The sequence below is a fragment of the Anabrus simplex genome, chromosome 1, assembly GCF_040414725.1.
Source record: "Anabrus simplex isolate iqAnaSimp1 chromosome 1, ASM4041472v1, whole genome shotgun sequence".
NCBI lineage: Eukaryota > Metazoa > Arthropoda > Insecta > Orthoptera > Tettigoniidae > Anabrus > Anabrus simplex.
In genome coordinates, this window is record NC_090265.1 from 455,283,161 (window position 1) to 455,299,854 (window position 16,694).

At 40.7% G+C, this 16,694-nt stretch overlaps 2 protein-coding genes across 6 annotated transcripts in view; one reads left to right on the forward strand and one right to left on the reverse strand.

The window, feature by feature from the left end:
- The window catches only part of LOC136856944 (rootletin), a 523,875-nt gene that overhangs the window by 42,080 nt on the left and 465,101 nt on the right, over positions 1–16,694 (reverse strand). For 3 of the 4 annotated variants that reach the window (XM_067135229.2, XM_067135226.2, XM_067135227.2), the window contains exons 9-10: positions 8,057–8,299; positions 2,262–2,408 (exon numbers count right to left, since the gene is read on the reverse strand). In XM_067135229.2, the coding sequence (XP_066991330.2) occupies positions 2,262–2,408; positions 8,057–8,299 (390 nt within the window). The remainder of the gene's footprint in view (positions 1–2,261; positions 2,409–8,056; positions 8,300–16,694) is intronic. The other variant, XM_067135228.2, reaches the window with a different exon arrangement.
- Positions 1–16,694, forward strand: part of LOC136872515 (ionotropic receptor 93a) — a 183,934-nt gene that overhangs the window by 11,188 nt on the left and 156,052 nt on the right. The window lies entirely within an intron of this gene.

Consider the following 16,694-nt stretch of genomic DNA (forward strand, 5'->3'; position numbering starts at 1 on the left):
GACTATTCAACAGAAAGAAACTTGCCAATAATCTGAGTGAGGGTCAAGGCTCTTAGATGAAGCATATAAATCGAAGTATGATAACTGGAACAGGGGAAGCGCATAGCGTCGAAGATGCCTGACTAATTGACCTAGCATACTGGCTTAGTTGCTGGCAGGCTTCCCTTTGATGTCGGGTTCAGTTTTGTGACTGAGGGTGGAATCTTAAATGCTCCCAGTTTACCTAGTGTTGACCAGTTCTTGCTTTGCCCTTAGCAGAAACCAAACTCATTTTATTTCTTGGTATTAATGTTTAAAATCGCGTAAACAATATCTGTCAAAGATGATGGTTCATAAGATAACTTAGTTGCTCTTACGATTCTTGGGAGGAGACATATTCTGAAGTTATCAGGAAGACGTCGCCAAGCGTAGCACATTTAGTAATTTATACACAATTTATACAATGCATTCTTGCTTTCTTAACGTAAGGAGGATTTCTAGGTGTCACAGGCAACTGTTTTTCCTTTGCCAAGAATGTGTTCACCTGCTAGCAGAGACTAGCACATTCTTAACCTCAGATCTGACCAAGTGGCAATAATGATGATTAGCTCTGGATGTGATGTGAATGATCACAACTGTAAAATATGAACCGCCAAGTCTCTTGTGTCTGAAGAAGTGAGGAATTTTCTTTATCGTTATAGCTAGCTAGGAGTTTGTGTGCTGAATCTTTATACGTTAATATTATAAGAAATGGAAAAGCTGAGAATGTACAAAGAAAGTTCGATAATACCGTAACGATTTGAAGATATTGTACCATTAAAACATGAACTTTTGCTTGGGGAATTTTTTTTTTTAATCACACCCGGACAAGTGTTAGCACTGGTATAGTTGCTCAAAGAATGCATGGTTTTGTATGTTTCTCGCATTTAATATTTTATCAGACTTAATTTTTATGATAGTATAGAGTATCACATTCTTAACCTCAGATCTGACAAAATGGTGATAATGATGGTAAGCTCTAGAGGTGATGTTAATGATCACAACTATAAAATCTGAATCACCAAATGTGTTATGTATGAAGTAATGAGGAGAATTCCTTAATGTCTTGTACCAAACCGCTAAGATATAATAATCGAACAGTATGGACAACTACAACCTCCGTCGGACATACTGAATTTATTTTGTCTACCTGCTTATAAATGAGATAGTACTTTCAATAGCATTTGCCATTTGGCTACTCTACAAACTAAGGATCTCTTCCCATATTAAATAAGCTACAGTTAATAAACTTGCCAATTGTGTGTTTTTTTTTCTTTTGCTATTTGCTTTACGTCGCACCGACACAGATAGGTCTTATGGCGACGATGGGATAGAAAAGGCCTAGGTTTGGGAAGGAAAATGGGAAACCACGGAAAACCATCTTCAGGGCTGCCGACAGTGGGGTTCGAACCCACTATCTTCCGATTACTGGATACTGGCCGCACTTAAGCGACTACAGCTATCGAGCTCGGTATTGTGTGTATGTGACTTACTCTAGATTCCATAGTGAAACCATCAGTTTCTGATCGGTGAGAATGGATTCAGTTTCTGGCCCTTGCCTGATACTGATACGAGACTGCTTTGAGTAACTTCAAACACCATCGCACTGCGACGGATCGAACCCGCCATTTTGGTCTCAGAAGGTCAGCACTTCTACCGTCTGAGCTACTCACCGCGGCTCCTTTTAATCAGAAATAACTCTGACGACTACGTAGATCAGTGGCATGGACGCTGTCCACTTCTCATAAATGCGAGGACCGGGCGAGTTGGCCGTGCGGTTAGGGGCGCGCAACAGTGAGGTCGCATCTGGGAGATAGTGGGTTCGAACCCCTCTGTCGGCAGCCCTGAAGATGGTTTTCTGTGGTTTTCCATTTTCACACCAGGCAAACGCTGCTTCCTTCCCATTTCTAGGCCTTTCCTGTCCTATCGTCGCCATAAGACCTATTTTATCGATGCGATGGAAAGCAAATAGCAAAAAAATAATAAATGCGAGGGATCGAATTCCAGTGTTCTTCGTTGACATTTGAGTGCTTGTATATGGGATGGCAGTTTTACTGGTACGTTACAAAGACTTCTTTTCCTGTTAAAATCCTGACACCTCGGCACTTTTTGGAACAATGGTTGAAGAGGCCTCCTCCTCCTAGGCCTACTACTACTACTACTACTACTACTAGGCATAATACCTTGTACATTTTGTTAGGTACTAGCAAAGAGGATGTCGCTTTTCAACTAAAGATACTTACTATCTTAAGGTCGTGTACGCCCATGTCGGAGTCACTCCCCACCTCCTCACTGGTTGGTAGAGACAGCACCCCAGAGTCACTCACGTCTTCAGCTTCCGTGTCGGTACAAACGTCTCTGGTGTCGTGCACAGGACTGCGGATCGATCGCTGTCGGAAAACAATTATGCAAGCAGAGAATCAGACACATGCTTCTTCCAGAACGAATACAATAATGTCCTGCTATATGAATCTGTCATCGTTAAAATCCTCATTCTATAGCAGAAATACAGTAAAATGGATTCCCTTTCATCCAGCCTGCTCGGGACCAGAGCCTTGGTCAGATTACGAAATAACTGAACCGACTGTATTAAAATAAATGGCCAATACAGCAATTTATAGTCATACTTTAATATTGGACCCGTAATTGATGTTCTGTAGAATTCAAAGCCATGAAGAATCATTTCATTGTCAGCGATTTTAAATAGTGTCTAGTAGAGATGGGCACTATCGACTGATAACTATCGAACTAGTCAATAGTTTAAACTATCGGAACAGTCGACTACTTTAAAAAACAAGTCGACTGAATTCAGTCGCATTCCCGCCACGCATCTCTCCACGTTCCACTGTCCAGTCAGCACAAAACAAGTCGACTGAATTCAGTCGCACTCAAGTCACAGCGACATGGAAGCGAATGGAACTATCGGTTCATGGTCACTTTGGATATGTAATATATAATTATGTTAACTTCATATGTACCTACGATATATGGCGATTTTCTCTTGTCGTTTATATGCTCTTTATTTCGTTGCATATTTGTTTATGTTAATTACGTTAAGCCATATTCATACATAAGGTATAACCATAGCGTATCGCTATGGTATAACCATAGCGTATCGCTATGGTATAACTATAATAATAATAATAATAATAATAATAATAATAATAATAATAATAATAATCTAAATAACTATAATAATAATCTAGAAAATACGGTAGTATTGTGTTTGGCTGTTCTCATCTACAGTATATCTTGATCGTGTACTACAGCAACGCGTTTTACATATTATTATTGTTAACATTGTTCGGGAATAGAGCCTCATTGGCGTCTTTTTACGTTTCACTGTCCATTTAGCACCAAGAAAGGCCATTCGTATGATGTTGGTTCGTATTAAGGGCATCTCTCTATCTATTAGCCCCGTGTACGAACGAGTGCGTAAATCGGATTTTAATGCGTGTCTATACAAGTGATTTCTAATTATTGGTAAACTGCGTTAAAATGAGGCGAATTCGTAAAAGTACGGCTCTCCACTTTTGATACGGAGAGTTTCGACTGGAAACATTCGAATTTTTTTCATGGACTGACTAGTTGCGTTATATGAATACTTTTATTCGACTGAAATCATTCGACTGTTCAGTCTTCTCGACAGGAAGTAATGAATACTTTTGTTCGACTGAAAACATTCGACTATTTAGTCGATAGTTCGAAGGGACTATCGCCCGACTAGTCGATAGCGGTTTTCAGTCGATAGTGCCCATCTCTAGTGTCAGGTATAAAGTACAATATGCGGCAAAATAAACACTACTGAAACTAGAAACATGCTCTGAACATTAACTCTTCGCGAGCGGAAACATGTGTATATATTCCGTTCGAATTTTGCGGCTTTACCAGCCGAGGAGGTACTGTACACAAATACGCTCATAGATGGTAGAAGTTGTTCCCTCAGCTCTAGCGATGAGGGAAATCACCTCTGTATCTTACAATACTTTTTCTCTTGGTAGTACGAATTGCGTAATACACACGTTGCGTGACGCAGTTTTTTCACGCACGTACGTTGCCTTTGCTGGCAGGACCTACTGTTTACAGTGCACTATGTCTTCTGGTATTTCCTCATTTCTCTAGTACACCTCTTCAGTGATGCCTAGGCCATCTGTGACAGCTGATGGCGGAGCTGTTGAGGATCCAACCAGCCCTTGGGCTGAGGACTAAACGTACACACATACTTACGTATTTTCGCGTTTTTCTGGTGAAATGGCATCCCAGAAAGAGATTAGCGATGCCGATATAGTGCCAATATTGGATGATACATACAAGGAAGTGTCGGATTTTAGTGTATGTGACTCTTGAAGTCGAAAGTTATTTTTCCAGCTCTTTTGAGAGCAACAACCACACAAGCGACACTGACAGTGACAGTGGTTCTGACGTAAGTAATTACAGACCCGGAACTACGGCTATTACTCCCGTTGCTAATACTGATGAAGGGCTAATGTTGCCGTCAAACTTCGATACTGAAACACTATAATTTATTTGTGCGGAGCGTGTGTTCAACTTCTGAGAGTATGCTTGGGCTAATTTTTCCACTTTTTGACGAACAAAGACAAAAAAATAAACCAAAACGTCATAGAAAATAGCTTTCTGTACATTTATTTCATAATAGTGGACTAATGCGTACCGAGCGGAGTGGCCGAGCTACGGCTCTGCATTCAAGAAACGCACGAGTTCGATCCCCGCCGTCTGCTTTCCTGAGAATTATTTTCTGTGATTTCCCATGTTCAATTCCAGTCAAATGTCAAGACAGCTCTTATTCGTAGTCCAGAGCAGTTTCTTTCCAGATAATTACCCAATTTCTTTCACCAGCATTGATTTCATCTTCATTAGCACCTCAAATGAGTTTGAAATCGGGAAGGGCATCCGACCGTATAAACGCGTGATATAAATTAATTTCACCTCATCCCCGACCCCGTTTCAGGAAATATAACTAATAAGTAGACATTTAGACAAATAATGTGTACTTAAAATTCATCATTGTCAGATCATATCATGAAGTGTCCCTTGTGCCATTCTTCCATTCAGTAAATTGGAAGGCGATATTTATTTTATCTTCAGACAACTTCAAATTTGGGTTCCCACTTTTAAACAAGGTATGTGCTTAATTTAGGTATAGTTTCATCGTTTTTAGTTAATTTTTCGAAATTTTCCATGTAACTTATTTTTTATTCAGTTTTTCGCCGCCTACGGCCATGAATTACCGCCACCCGTGAAGGGTTAAGATACATCATTATAACATGCAAAGTGATGATGGCAACACGTAGGCCTATGTAACTGCGTCGGTACAGTATATGTTCAAAATGCATAATTACGTCTCACGCATTTCTCATAACGGTCGTGTAGAGTGTCGAATATGTGGAGCACAAGTTTTTGCAAGGACACAGAAACATTCCTAGATGAGTAACGAGCCCGGAAGACGGATTACTTCAGCATTTCCAATATGTGGGTATCCGGGGGCGTGAGATCCGAGAAGTTGAAAAGGTATGGGGGCTTTTTTCGACGGGAAATTTAGGCGATCTCCAAAGCGTAGTTGCACAAGGAAATGTGACACCTTACTCGCGATGTGGGTTGTATCTTGCTGCATACATTCTGGTTGCTGTGGCAGGCAATAGTGTGATGTGAATTGCTCCGCCGATCTTTTACCGTAATTTCCCCAACTTCTAATTCAGATATACAAATTTACCTTCATTTATTAAACATTCTAACGTATTGTTTTTAAAAGATTTATTAAACACACTGTACAGATAATGTTTACGTAAGTTCCTGTCGTCTGCGTAATACGCCACTGAACTAGTCCTTGTTTGGCAGAATAGTATTACACTCTTCACATCGCTGTCTACAGAGTGTAGAAGCAATGAGACATTGCCTGGTGAAATCCTCTTCGTCCACAGATCCTGTATTGGAAGCGATGAGCCGCAGTCCTGGTGAACACGTGCCGCATTGCGAAGTTAGGCTCCTTCCTTTCGCTTGAATTAGAAGCTGGTGTTAGAAGTGCCGATCAATGCTCGCAGCTCTTCTGTCCCCTTCTCGAACGTGAGATTCATATGCTGCTATATTTTGTGTTGATCTGTACAAGCTTCCTGATAAAGAAGTCCGTGTCAACCATCTGATACACAAGTCGGGTCAATGCTGTTTTCGATAAAGGGCTCATTTATGCGTCTTTAACTGCCTCCAGTCTCTTAAAGTTTGCGGGCATGAGATAGAGCGATATCTTACTAATTGAATAGCAGACGATTGGTACTATCTTAATATAAAAGAGAAGCAAAGCTGTTCCTAGCATTGGTTTCTTAGTTTTATTTATATCAAAGATTGCTTTAACTGCAGCTGTGCGTCTTTCTTCTATATACTTGGTGAAAGTTTTCCCTGGTAAGGTTAGTCAGAAATACTTACAGGAGTTAAAAAAAACTCCAGGCGGTCATTGCCGCAAGAGAGGATATGTTTTTAATATGTTCCCTACACGCCTAAATTTCATAATCTTTGTTTTGTTTTGTTTGTATTAATTTCTATTTCATTCTTTTGTGACCATAAATACCTGTCTAATCATCTTTGTAAAATCAATTTGCTTTTTGACAGGATCATAAATTATCATCCGCATATAGTAGCACTGTGATCTCTTCCGAGGCAACCGCTTGGATAACTTCTTAAGTAAGCAGGTTGAACAACATTGGGCTTAAAGGATCTCCTTGAACGCTATTTGCTTGAGTAATAACTCCCCGATTGTCCCACTCCATTGCTGGCAGTTAGAAGGTTGAAGCTCAATATATTCCCTGTTAGTTGTACATGGGTTTTTTCTTGTCCTAGGACATCAAAGAGTTCATTCTTCAATATGGTTCTGTTAACTCTGTCAAGTGCTTTGGCATAATCTACGAAGGCAGCGTATACATGTCCTGTGTTTATTGCGTCCCATATAATGGTGAGTATCGACACCTTTAATCTATGAACCCATACTGTTCTGTGGGCATGTATGGCATGGCTTGTGATAGAATGCGGTTAAGCATGAACTTAGCCAGTACTTTAGAAGGTACGCATTCGAGAGTTCCACGATAGGCGTCCGGTTCCTCCTCAGATCCTTTCTCCTTGATTTTATTGGGCTGTTAAAACTTTCGATCTTTTTCCGGCACTCATTTTACGATCACTAAAATAGTACACCTGCTACTGCACTGAATAAAATCAGCGAACTTACTAGGAATTATATTAGTTATTGTAAGTCATAAGGCATATCCAATATGAAACAACGGTGCATCTTATCCGTGAGCTGCGGGGTGGGAGCTACATAGCACGGCGCTCAGACCCTGGGGAAACCAGAATTAACATTATCCACCAGGTCGGCTGATTAACCGGACGCTGGTTAAGAGGGCGCCCACTGTATTTTAAATCACGGAGCTCCAGAGCATCGGAAATTCGAAACAGCACAGATAGCCACCATCCTGAGTGTAGATTTACCCTACTGTTACTCTATACAAATTATTGTACTTCAGGTCTTCACCACAAATCTATATTTTCTTTACATACCTATCAAGAAATTGTCCTCAGTTCAGGGCCCACAATTTATGGGTCGTAATCTATAAAAAAAAAAGTCTGTATCATTCAAGAATCGGTTGATCGAGATTTACACTCCGAATCAGTTGAGTTTCTAAGACTAATGCAATGTTAAGAACATGCCGCAGAAACGCGTCCACTTTTACCAATTTCATGGCGTAGTAATACACACATATATATATGATACATATGATGCAAGCACAAAGCTCCTTAGAGGACACAGCTAAAGCAAAATTAAATGAATGGATATAAAGTAGTTCATTTAATGCAGCAATTCGTAAATTCATACACAGTTCCTATATCTTATGGGAATAAGCATTGTACGAAAGCCAAGAGAATGAATTTTGTGTGATATAACTACCAAAGATTACAAAAGCAAGCTTTCTTCAGATGCTTCGCGATTAGCACACACCATATATACAGATGTCCAATCATGGACGTTTGTACTTACAGATCGACGTACCCTCTGGTCGTGTCCTTCTTCCAGTTCCAGGATGCGGAACTCCAGTAGCTCATTGAGTTCCCTAAGTTCCTGAGTCTCTGCCTGTAGCTGCTGGAGTTGGTCAGTCCACGTTCTCCGTAGCTCCTTCAACTTGCGTGCGCGTGCCTCGCTTCGTCTCAGTCGTGCTTCTAGCGAGCGATGTACTCGCTGTAACTCCACGTGTTCCCGCAGAAGACAGGCGTACACCGTATCCTGGAGCACACACAAACATGTCAGCTATAACATTAAGTCTCATCTTAAATGGATATTTGATTTTGAACTATATTGGCAATACGAACATTTCGTAGTTAAAGTGCTTTCGGCCGAGCACTTCATAATTTACGACGGTAAGTCACGCTCAACCCCCCCCCCCCACCCCCCACTTCTGGTTGGATGCAGTGGCGGCTGGTGCAGAAAATCAGTCGTATGTTGTAAGCCATGCCCCCTCCAAAAAATAAAAAAATATATTTAGAAACATACCGGTATGCGATTTTCAAGGGGCTCTCCACTGAGTTTTCAACACTGAACAAACACGCAAACAACTCCAACACATACACACATTCCTCAAAATAAAACTATAAAAACTACATAATTCAACACGCAAAAACACCTGCAATGGCAAAATATTCACGAACTCAAACACTTAGCGTGAGCGCGCAAAAACAGAACTTTCCAATGTTACCAAAATAATTGAAATAAAAACATCCACGTCGTAACGCAAAATTACTTACGTTTTCACAGTGACACTTACAAATTAGACATTTAAGAAAATCACAATTTCATGTCCTTATTTTGACAACATAAAAAGTACAGTTTTTATAGTTAATCGATTTACAAATGTGGCTATGGAATGGGCAAGTTGGGAGTATTGTATCCTCTTTGGTATTGAAAGACCTGGCGGGAACAGCTCTACAGTATTTTGTTTTCCCGTTTGCTTTGAGCGATCTCCTCTTAAATACTACCGCTGAGTCAAGAACCTGCCATGTTCTCATTTCGGTTGTAATGCAAGTGTGACTAGTGCTGCCTCTCTGTGCTCGAAGAATCGCTGTCATGTCTTGGCTGTTGTTTCCACAGCCTATCGGAAAAGTTGGGCACGCATGCGCAAAAGAGAGTTCCTGCTTTCTGTTCAGAAATTCTCGCTGAGCTTTGATCGCACAGCCCAGCACAGCCACCCGGCGTGGAGCACACGGCTAGTTATCTGGTTGTGAGGGAAGTTGAATAATACCCTATTCATTGGCTGACGTCTTTTTCTATGCACTGTATTTGATTGCAGATAATATTTTAAAAGTAATTTATTTTTCAAATTAGCAATGTGCTGCAGCATTGCAGCATATAAAGTACGGCCACCCCTGGCTGGAGGGTGAAGAATACTCTCTGCATCCTCTACCTATTGTGAGAGGCTACTAAAGGAACTCGATGGGCTATGAACTTCAGAGTGTGGGGTTAGGAACCATGGAACCCTACTGAGTCTAGCAGTATTTTCACTTACTTGTGACTTCCATTGGCCATCTCTTGCGTTTTTACCAACTGATGCCACTATTAAGTTTGCGAGGCCTAGGGGTCTTCCATTACCACGCTCTTTGTGACCCTTCCCTTATGCCTGCAACTCTTCTACGGATTATACCTGTTTCTTGTGCCTTTCTGATTAGTAACTATTAATAGGAGATGGTTGCATAGTTCTACTTCCCCTTAAAACCACCACCACCATCGGGTAAGTCAAATGGTAAGATTCCCAATTGTACTGATTGTAAACAAGCGACTAGTGCTCGCTGCAACTTCAGGAGAGTCCCGGTAATTCGAGCTAATTCGTGCTTGCTTGCCTCGTATTACAAATATCTCGGATTACACGGAAATATGAACAAATTGGAATATATTGTGTGAATAAAAGCACAAAAAAGTGAATACCAAACATTTCTTCTGTTGGATGTGGTTCACGCTGCCGAGTTTAAAATGGAAAACGAATTTAATTTTTTAAGAAATCGTTCAGAGTTCTTTCTTCTAAAATAGAACTTCGTTGAATCGATTTAACGCGCACTGGAGGTGAAATTACTCTATGAGCATGATGCCACGTTTATCGTCTGGGAATAGTGGCAGGTGCTTGAATAAGTTCGGTGATCATATTGAAAAATGAGTGTGGTGCTAAAGTGAAAACGTGTTCTATACCTCGAACTGGGTTTTACCCTGCACTGACAAAAATACAAATATGTCCATTTCAGGGCTTTAACAGCCTTATTTGGCACTAAACCTCCACTTTTTGATAAAGGTGAACCATTTCTCCTCTAGTAAGTTAGCAATAGGCCTATTTATTTGATGTTTAGGAGGTGTTGTAAAGACGCTTTAGATCGTTAGATACAGAGTGGGTCCCGGCCCATAAGTGACCACGGCTGGTCCGTGATCTAACAGCTCTGCACTATGACCGAGCAGAGGTGGGGTGGCCACGGATCTACCGTGGCTCTACGCCTCCGCATTCGGGAGATGGGACAGGGCTGGATCTCACTGTTGGCCCCAACCGACGGCTGTCCTGAGAATGGTTTACCGTGGTTTTCCATTCTCATGCACTAAGGCGAATGCCGGGACCGTTCCTAGTATAGGCCACGGCCGCCAACTCCCTCACCTTCTCAGAGCATCTCCTTCACCGTAACAAAACTCCCGGCCTGAGAGACGGCATAACCGTCTAAGAGGCCCGCCTTCCCCTTCAGGGAAGCAATGAAAACATTTTACTACTACTACTACTACTACTACTACTACTACTACTAGTAGTAGTAGTAGTAGTAGTAGTAGTAGTAGTAGTAGTAGTAGTAGTAATAACACGGTTTACGGCGTGCCAGTCTAACTGACGAGCCCAACGGCATTTTGTGATTGCTATGCTTCTAAAAAAATAAACTCACTTTCTACTTCACCCTCGAAATATGCCTGAAACTCCGGCCGTGTTAAGTATCAAAATTTTTCTAGACTAGGTATCATTCGATGCCCCCTTGTTGGAACCACTTAACCCAGTTTGTGCGTGTGATGGAATAGTAATCTAATTTTCTCAAATGTCACCGCATCATGCACATGAATATTGAATTATAGAAGTGTCTAAACTACCGATAAATCATCTCAACCTCTCAAACTCTCAGATTACTACAATTAATTCTCAGAAAATCATCCGATTTAAAGGATAAATACGTTGTTTCGACTGCAGACCACGTCACAACTCTAGTAGAAATGTAGTTAGGAAGGTAAGACGGCAACTTCCACTCAATCAGGAAAGGGTTTAGTTCGTCCTAGTGAGATTAACTGAAGTTACCTAATACGAAAAGTAACAATATAGGCCTATGTTTAACAAACTGATACTGATATTAATGTCGATGGAATCTGTACTTGTAGTCACATGACATTATGTGGCAGGCGTTGGGTAGTAGGTCAAACTACACCTGCTTTATAGCACCCTACTTGTAGTTTTGAAATTTCCAAAAGTTGGTAATTTATCATCTAATAATTACATTTAGAATCAAACACTCCTGCTATCACCGAGTAAGTGGCCGCGCGGTTTGGGTCACGTACTGTAGCTGTCAGCTTGCATTGAGGAGATTGAGTTCGAATCCCACTGTCGGCAGCCCCGAAGATGGTTTTCCGTGGCTTCCCATTTTCACATCACGCAAATGCTGGGGCTGTGCCTTAATTAAGGTCACGGTCGCTTCCTTCCCGTTCCGAAACTACTTGTGATTGGTACCATCACGCGGGGAACACCATAGGTCGCCTTTGTAGTACCACTACACAATAGGTCTGTGATTAGTAACAGCAGAGTGTGGTTCACCGTGGGTTTACAGTAACTGTTATTATTACCATTGTGAGAAACACCACGGGTCTGAGCGTTGCCTGTGATTAGTACCCACTGTATGAGGAACACCACAGGAATACCGGGGCCCGTGATTAGTACACCTAGGTGAGGAAAACCATGAGTTTGCGTTGCCTATGTGTGGCGCCATTATGTGAGAAACACCATAGGTCTGCGTTACCTGTACGACGTACAATACCTGTGAGCAGTACCATACTGTAATGTGTGGAACACAGCGAATTTACGCTACTTTTGAGTACCGCAACGTGACAAATACCATGGTTCTACTTTACTAGCAATAAGTACCATTATGAGGGGCCATTGACCTGCATTTTCGACCCCTTTAGACAACAAGCATCATCACCTTCCCATTACCATTTTCCTATTTCATCGCCAGCGGAAGATCTATCTGTGTCGGTGCGACGTAAAACAGATAGTTTTAAAAAAATCTGCTATCTAGCGCACTTTATCCCTCGGCACCTCTGAGCTGTAGACATACGGTTAAAACTTCCCTGTCTGAACTTGACAGCCGGATGCATGCAAACCAGTGCTTAGTGAATAACCACCTAGACATGAATAAACCATGAATCTACAGTAGCTACTTCCCACATGTGGCCTATGGACAATGACGGGTATGGTACAATAGCACAATAATTTATCATGCTAGAATTAATATAAACGCCTTACGCTTCTATTAAACTATATGAAGTAGATTTGATGTTCAAGGTCTTAAGTTGGCAAGGTTTGCTCTTCATTTCAAACCTACAGGCAGAGTAACAAGAATAACTAGGACGAGACGTTGCTGAGGCCGGGCTTTGTGGCTCAGACGGTAGAAGCGCTGGCTTTCTGACCCAATCCGGTGGTATTAGGTGTTTAAATACGCCAGTCTTGTGTAGTTATATTTACCGGCTGGTAACAACTCCTGCAGGACAAAATTCCGGACCTCTGCGTCTCCGAAAAGCGTAAACATAGTTAGTGGGATGTTTGATGATGATGATGACTATAATTATCATGAAACGGGGTGAATAAAAACAGTATTTTACTTTGCGTGTTAATTTACACAGAAGCTCTCGGAAACTGTTAACGACACCCCAATATGATAAAACTCAAACTGCTAGTCTTTGATCAGTAAATAAGAATTTGAATCTCGTGTTGGTTCTCCGTCAATACTCTCACACTTATTTATTATAGTTCTTCACTCCCGTATGTTGGGGTGAATGGGAACGGATACAGTTTTCAAGCATGTTTCAGTTTCAGGCATCTATGGGGTGACAAGGCGAAAAAAAAAAGTTTATAAAGTGACAGGACATGTTTGGATACAATTGTTGTAAATGTTACTTAATAAGCAACAATATGTCTGTAGAAACAATTAAGAATTTACACAGAATATTTTCTTTTTGAAAACTAAATTAAATGCCACATATTTTTACGAAGACAAACATAAAAGGAACAAGTCCTTAAATACACTTCATACAATTAGCACAACCTTCTTGGAAATAGAATTTCCAATACTTTACTGTACTAACAAATCATCCGACTTCATTCGGTCCCTCAGCAACAGATTAGGAGGGAAAGTTGGCTGATCACTTGTTCTGACATATGAAACTGACTTCTGTCATCTATACTGGAGAAGATGAAACACTCCTTTCATTTTACCGGAGAGTTTTGCAAAATTGTATGAAACTTCGGTAGGAATGCCAAATATTTCAGAGGATTTTGTTTGACATGCCGTTTCTAATTAGAGAGTCTGTTTAAAAGGTGCTGTTTCCACTTCCCAAAAAATAGTACTCCATCCACATACAATGCAGTAATTGAATACTATCAAATGCCATGAGCAATCCAGATCAGAAAACTATATTATTTTAAAAATTGTACCATATCCTATCATGCGTACGTTCCTTTTATTATATGTTAGTTTTACCACAACTTTCTCACATTTAAAATAGCACCTGTCGAACACACTCCACAATTGTGAGAATAATTTTTTTAGGTCTGCTCATGTTCTTTCCGATGCTAGTCATTGATCGAAGGGTGTAGCCTATCTTCTTGACATTGGTGTACAGGTGTTCCAATCAAATCAAATCAATCAATCAATCAATCAATCAATACTGATCTGCATTTAGGGCAGACGCCCAGGTGGCAGATTCCCTATCTGTTGCTTTCCTAGCCTTTTCCGAAATGATTTCAAAGAAATTGAAAATTTATTGAACATCTCCCTTGGTAAGCTATTCCAATCCCTAACTCCCCTTCCTATAAATGAATATTTGCCCCAGTTTGTCCTCTTGAATTCCAACTTTATCTTCATATTAAGATCTTTCCTACTTTTATAAACGCCATTCAAACTTATTCGTCTACTAATGTCATTCCACGCCATCTCTCCATTGACAGCTCGGAACATACCACTTAGTCGAGCAGCTCTTCTTCTTTCCCTCAATTCTTCCCAACCCAAACATTGCAACATTTTTGTAACGCTACTCTTTTGTCGGAAATCACTCAGAACAAATCGAGCTGCTTTTCTTTGGATTTTTTCCAGTTCTTGAATCAGGTAATCCTGGTGAGGGTCCCATACACTGGAACCATACTCTAGTTGGGGTCTTACCAGAGACTTATATGCCCTCTCCTTTACATCCTTATTACAACCCCTAAACACCCTCATAACCATGTGCAGAGATCGGTACCCTTTATTTACTATCCCATTTATGTGATTACCCCAATGAAGATCTTTCCTTATATTAACACCTAGATACTTACAATGATCCTCAAAAGGAACTTTCACCCCATCAACGCAGTAATTAAAACTGAGAGGACTTTTCCTATTTGTGAAACTCACAACCTGACTTTTAACCCCGTTTATCAACATACCATTGCGTGCTGTCCATCTCACAAAATTTTCGAGGTCACGTTGCAGTTGCTCACAATCTTGTAACTTATTTATCATATAGAGAATAACATCATCCGCAAAAAGCCTTACCTCCGATTCCACTCCTTTACTCATATCATCTATATATATAAAATAGCTTGTCCTGACTGACTGACTGACTGACTGACTGACTGACTGACTGACTGACTGATTCATCATCGCCGAGCCAAAACTACTGGACATAAAGAAATGAAATTTTGGGCATAGATTCATATTAAGATGTAGGTGCTCGCTAAGAAAGGATTTTTGGATATTCCTTCGCTAAGAGGGTGAAAAGGGGGTTGGAATTTTAAAATGAGTGTACCTATATCTCAAAACTTTGAAAGTTTACAGATGTAAAAATTGGTATTTAGAATCTCCTTTAAAAGTAAAGGAATAAGTATTTTTTTCGTTTTCTGTAAATCTCAATAGGAGGGGTGTAAAAGGGTGAATAGTGGGTTGAATGCCTTTAATGAGGATACATATATCTCAGAAACTGAATATATTACAGGGGCGGGAGTGGAAAGGAGTTGAATTCCTTTCATGAGGACACACAAATCAAAAACTGAAGAAGTTAGAGTCGTGATAATTGCTATTTAGAAGATCCTTTACTAAAGAAACAAGTATTTTTTGCCACAAAATTCACTTAAGGGGGGGGGGGGGAGAAGTGTGAAAGGAAGTAAAAAAAGCGAATTATTTTTATGGGGATACTTATATCTCAAAACTCAAGGTAATAGACGTGAACATTGGGGTTTGGAATCTCCTTTAAACATAAAGAAACACTCCTTCTTTAATTTTTTTTTTGGGGGGGGGGGGGTAAATAAACTTAACGACGGTGGGGTGTAAAAGGAGGTGAGACCAATTGATTTTGCTGTTCATAATGTACTTATAAGGAGCCTCCGTTGCTCAAGCGGCAGCGCGCCGGCCTCTCACAGCTGGGTTCCGTGGTTCAAATCCCGGTCACTCCATGTGACATTCGTGCTGAACAAAACGGAGGCGGGACAGGTTTTTCTCCGGATACTTCGCTTTTCCCTGTCATCATTCATTCCAGCAACACTGTCCAATATTTCATTTCATTTGTCATTCATCGATCATTGCCCCAGAGGAGTGCTTCGGCAGCCGGCACAATTCCTACTGTCGCCGCTAGATGGGGCTTTATTCATTCCATTCCTGACCCTGTCGAATGACTGGAAACAGGCTGTATATTTTCGATGTACTTATTCTGATCATAAACAGATCTTTTTAATCTTTCCTGGGTTCATTTTCAACAGCCAACTTTTCCTTCGGAGAACGTTCTTATATTACAGTAGATTCTCCTGGCATATGAATAAAAATTTAAACACATTTGAAATAAACGATAGGAATAAGATTGACCGTCCAATTGTTCACCTCTATAATAAGGTCAATAATGCACGGAAGTATGTCATTCGTATCGCCAGAAATCCCGCACACTTGCCTACGCGCGACATTGGTGCTGGTCACATTCTCAACAATAACAATGGCAGCAGATGTAATTTACCGCCAAGTAGCGGTCTTGCATCTTGCTGTGGGGTCCAGAACATCTATAATAATAATAATAATAATAATAATAATAATAATAATAATAATAATAATGTTCTGGACCGTCGTCAAATGTGCGGACCGCGGTGGAAACGGGTCCTGAACGGGTAATGACTAAGAATGCAGTCTGGCCGCGGGTTCAGTACCGCCAAGGCACCCAAGACGACACCACGCCGGATCTCCTGAAGGATTTGTTCCATATTAAAAATGCTTATAAGGAAAGATGGCAAAGATTTAGGGACCCAACTGACAGGTTGGAATACCTGGACCTAGCCTGGGAAGTACGAAATCGATTGCTGGAAATAAAGATTGAAAAATGGGAGGAAACT